The sequence below is a fragment of the Triticum urartu genome, chromosome 2 (genome assembly GCF_003073215.2).
Source record: "Triticum urartu cultivar G1812 chromosome 2, Tu2.1, whole genome shotgun sequence".
Lineage (NCBI taxonomy): Eukaryota > Viridiplantae > Streptophyta > Magnoliopsida > Poales > Poaceae > Triticum > Triticum urartu.
This window is the reverse complement of record NC_053023.1, coordinates 686953865-686958933: the sequence shown is the minus strand read 5'-3', so window position 1 is coordinate 686958933 and position 5069 is coordinate 686953865. Positions and strand designations below refer to the sequence as shown.

The 5069-nt window shown below is 44.6% G+C and overlaps 1 protein-coding gene across 1 annotated transcript; it reads left to right on the top strand.

Annotated features, from left to right (window-relative positions):
* Nucleotides 1-382: 382 nt before the first annotated feature.
* Nucleotides 383-2200, top strand: LOC125534105 (desmethyl-deoxy-podophyllotoxin synthase-like). The gene is made up of 2 exons (XM_048697401.1): nucleotides 383-1302; nucleotides 1419-2200. The coding sequence occupies exons 1-2, from the start codon at nucleotides 412-414 to the stop codon at nucleotides 2037-2039; spliced, it is 1512 nt and encodes a 503-aa protein (XP_048553358.1). The 5' UTR covers nucleotides 383-411; the 3' UTR covers nucleotides 2040-2200.
* The last annotated feature ends 2869 nt before the right edge of the window (nucleotides 2201-5069 follow it).

Genomic DNA, 5069 nt, shown 5'->3' with positions numbered 1-5069 from the left:
TATGTGTTTATCAGTTGTAATGTCTTAAACTTGTGTGGATGCTGCCTAGTGGCTTTATTAATTTAAAGCTGGACGCTACGTCGTTCCAAAAAAAAAATGCTAGCTATTTAATTCTGCTCCTGCAGCACACTATAAGTACTCTTTAGATATATGTACCGCATGATCACATGCATCCATCAAATCGGTACGAGATCACATAGTTGACTTTGATTTTTCTTTTTGCCCTGAAAATGCGCGTGGCATAAAAGAAGTACGGGCATCAAGCAACGAACAAGCAACCTGCAGCTGGAACAGAAAACGAACAAGCAGCAATGCTGCCTATATAAACCGTGATTACTTGAGTTCTTCATCCAAAACCCCACTCCTATTACAGTATTGATCACATATCCACCACACTGATACTACCCAATCATGGAGGCATACATCTATCTTTTAGCTCTTCTTCCACTTCTGTACATCCTACGCTCCCTGAGAGCTTTCTTTTGCTCCGGCGACCGCGGTCTACGGCTTCCTCCTGGCCCATGGCAGCTTCCTATCATCGGCAACCTCCACCATCTTTTTGGTGCCCTCCCACACCGTGCCTTACGGGATCTCTCTCGGCGCCATGGGCCCCTTATGCTCCTCAAGCTCGGTAAGGTTCCAGTGATCGTCGCCTCCAGCGCCGAAGCTGCCAAGGAGATCATGAAGACGCACGACCACATCTTCTGCACAAGGCCACTGAGCTCAACGGCCAAGGTGCTGAACGAGCATGGCACGGGGATCACGTTCTCCCCATACGGTGCACACTGGCGGCAGCTCCGCAAGATTTGCGTCCTCGAGCTGCTGAACGCCAAGCGCGTCAAATCTTTCCGGCCCACCCGTGAGGAGGAGGTAATCAGGTTCATTCGATCCATCTCATCTGCATCAGAGACACAGCTAACTGTGAATCTGAGTAACATGCTCACCATTTACGGGTCGGACACGACGGTGCACTCCACCTTGGGTTGCCGGTTCAAGGACCGTGACAGTGACACCTTGCTCGATTATGTCGCCGAGGCGGTGCGGCTGATAGGTGGCTACACCTTATCCGACTTGTTCCCGTCGTCGAGGCTAGCGCGCACTCTGAGCAGCACACTGCGCAGGGCTGCGGTCTTTCGAGACTCTGTGCTATCCTTCCTGGAGCGTATCATAGATGATCATCTCGCGAGGAGATCCTCCAAGGAAGTTCACCAGGAAGACCTGGTCGATGCCCTCTTGAGGATCAAACGAGAAGGCAACCTTGCGTTCCCCCTCACCATGAACCATATCAAAGCAGTGATTTTAGTAAGTTATTTTGCTCATTCTAGTACATGCTATATATACATACACACGTGTGTACATGTGGGGCGCGCTAGTTTTTCTATCAATCCACGGTTTCACCAACAGGGAAAAGAACACAGGATGTTTTTGCAGGGGGGAGCGAGTCACCAATAACAACGCTACAGTGGGCCATGACAGAGTTGATGCAAAACCCTAGTGTGATGTCTAGGGCACAAGCTGAGGTCAGGGGTGCCTTCGCGGGACAAATGAAGGTAACCGAGGAGGGTCTAGCCAATCTAAGCTACTTGCAGTGTATCATCAAGGAGACGTTGAGGTTGCACGCACCTACGCCATTACTACTGCCAAGGGAATGCCAAGAGCAATGTAACATACTCGGCTATGACGTTCCCAAGGGCGCCATTGTTCTTGTGAATGCTTGGGCTATCTCAAGGGACCCTGAGTACTGGGAAGAACCGGAAGCATTCATCCCAGATAGATTTATGGGCAGTAAGGTGAATTACAATGGTAACAACTTTGAGTTCGTACCATTCGGCGCCGGGCGGCGGATTTGCCCCGGGGTGTTGTTTGGGATCGCGAACGTTGAGCTCGCTCTCGCAAGCCTTTTGTTTTATTTCGACTGGGCTCTTCCAGATGGCATTCTCCCCGGTGATCTTGACATGACGGAAACCATGGGAATCAGTGCTAAGAAGAAGTTGGATCTGCGATTGCGTGCAACTCTCCACGTACAGCTGCCGCGCTGAACCGTTGTTTCCCTATCCGGATCTTTGCATGGTCTTGTTTGTTGTCAAAGCCATATGTGTGGCCGTGTGGGTAATCAAATTCATCATCTGCGACGACTTTATTTATGTGTCCTTAAATTCCAATTGTACATGTTATGTTTTAAATTCAAATAAACTAGTACTTCTGATGTGATCTCCATGTGTATTACATACAGATCTGAAAAGTCATGTAGTTATGTGGAACTTTGTGTGTCTGGAGTATGTGCATCTTCATATGTAGCCGGGTGTTGAACTCTTTCGCGGTTGGATCGTTTTTATATGGAAAGATGATATTAATGGCAGTTCATTATTGGAAAAATAAATTAAGCAATGTGCTTCCCACGAACACACTCCTATCCTTGTGCATGTGGGAGCTCTGGAAGGGTAGGAACGCGGTTGTATTTGATGGGGCTTCGCCCTCGGCTACAAAGGTCATTTTTAAAATTGAGAGTGAGAGCAAATCATGGAAGCTAGAGCTAGCAGGGATATTGAAGGGAGAATACTCTAACTTCCCGGCTATGCTGACTAGGTGGGCTAGGGCGAGTAGTTAAGTGTGTCAGCGTGGCCTTTAGGCCGTGTGGTGGTGCCGTGGTGGAGTGGTGCTTGTAACTACTTGTAGAACCTTGGCCGACGGGGCTCTTTTCCTCATCTCCTTTTTAATATATGATACACATGCTTGTGCGTATTTAAAAAAAAAGAATTTTCTTGCATGTGAATGGTCAACACTAATTAAAACATAGACTCGCACACTCACACCACCACAGACATGCACTCACACTGTGTCTAATCAAGATCCGGTCGGAGTTGCAGAACTTCAAGATTAACAAAGTGACTGCGGGCACCTCGCGATCGACGGCAACATCGCCTCCCGCTAAAAGAATAATCTGCATTGCGCAAATTAAGAATCACCATTTTTGGAGAAAACAAGATTGATTATGTACACTATGAATGTGCCAAAGTTTTTGTGGAGTGAAGTGGTTATGACTGCTACCTACTTTGGAGTATCTCATCAGCTATACTGTGCCATCAAAAGTGGGATGAAGACTCCAATATGAAATGGTCTTTGTTTAGGAATGAGTTCATTGTTTATTGTACCTGCTTTCTTAGAGACTACATTCCTTCAGAGTAGGAAAATTCAATTGGTCCCAGTTTTGTTAAGTGTGTATTCAGTAGGTACTCATCTCGACAAAAAGCTAGTGAGCGATGGACTTCCGTTAATATTGTTGACGAGAAATTCATTGATCCTATACACGAAGCTATACATACAATTCAGGTGTTTAATCGAGCGATGAGGAGATCCATTCATAGACTTTAGAGACCATGGAGACAACAATGTACCTAGGTTCAAGCCCTCCTGGCAAGTATAATTAGCAGCCCAGCATCCCGTAAAATGTATATTGATGTGAGTTTACATGCTACAAGAACTAGTTTGTGTGTGCGAAATAGGTCTTGCAGTGTAGTCTTCTTCTTTTAATTTGAGTCTACATGTCTTCTATAGAGGCAGCTTGTCTTGGCAGTCAAAGCTTTGGCTCCTTCTCCAAGTAGTTCTAATGGGGTGTGCCTCCTTAATTTAAAGTAATGTTTCCTTGATTGATTTATGCTACATATACTTATAGGGTATTTACCTTATGTGATTTGAGTTCTTGCCTAGAATATGGCAAATATTATCACTTTTCTGTACTAGCATTTAGTATTTACCAGCAAGCCTGACAACAGTAAGTGGAATTAAGGTTGTAAGAGGAAAACTAAAACCAAGCCAGGGAAGTCTCTAAAAAACTATGTTGGGACCAAGTTTTTAAGACTAGTTAGGTCATTTTTTAAGCCTGGTGAGATTTCCCAACTAAGTTTTTATGCCTTGCCAGGTCCTCTCAATTCGGTGAGACAATTTACTTGGGGCCCATGAGAGGTTTCACGAGTTGCTAAGAGATCTTACTTGAGATCCAAATTTTCCATTGATTTCAATCCCATGAAATGTGTTATTTGTTTCAGTGACAACCATGGCATACATCTAATTCTTCAAGAAAATGCATGTGTTTTTTTACACATTGTTGCGTTTTCAATTCGTGTAGGATTCAACATGCCATGACGTACAATTCCTATTTTTTTCTCATGTTCCCACATTTTAGAAATCTTGTAACCAAAGAGGACCTAACTAATTTTGCTTGACACCGGTTTCCAATACTTGAATCTATGCAATATCAGTTTTTGGATACCCCCCCCCTTGATCCAGTCAAAAGGCACCCGTTGACTGAATTTGTGTCGACTTAGTATCTCAATGGTGCTCATAGGGTAGTGTGTGCATGTGTGCGATTAAAAAGATGGGTATATGTGCGTGTATGTTAGTATTGTACTGTGTAAAAAAAGGCATGATGGAGTGGCATAGGTGGAGGGTTCTCATCTTGATTCACTCCGAGTGTGCATTGCGACTCTTGGATTAACTGTCAGTATACTCCACTCTATAAGCGCCAAGCCACACCTTGCTTCGCTTTCCCATGTACGTACCTCAGAAAATCCCGAGCTCTTCTACTTAATGTGTGGAAATCCAAAAATTATGTTCCTCTTAATGCCCCATTCCCATCGACAAACAGAGGGACCTTTGGGTCGTCTATCTAAGCGACGGCCTAAGGTGCTCGGGAAATGACTTTCTCCAAGGATAGCATAAAAATAATCTCGAGATCCGTATTCCAGTGTGTTCTCCCTCCATAGTCGGGGAGAGTGATTTATCTGCCGTCTAATCCAAGAATATGAGCCTATCCGAACAACTACACAAGCCATCGAGGAAATGCCCGTTCTGTGACTAGGAAAGATCTCAAACTTGATATTCATAACCATCAGGATAAAAAGAATCCATGTACACTCGCATTGCACAATATTATCAAAACTTCAGGTATGTTGATTACCGAGATTTTTTTTTTTGATAAAAGAAGGGCTTCCCCCTTTCGATTTTCATTAATGAAAACCAAAGCATCCAAAGGAAACAGGCTACGATAGGAAGCAAACGCGACAATCTAC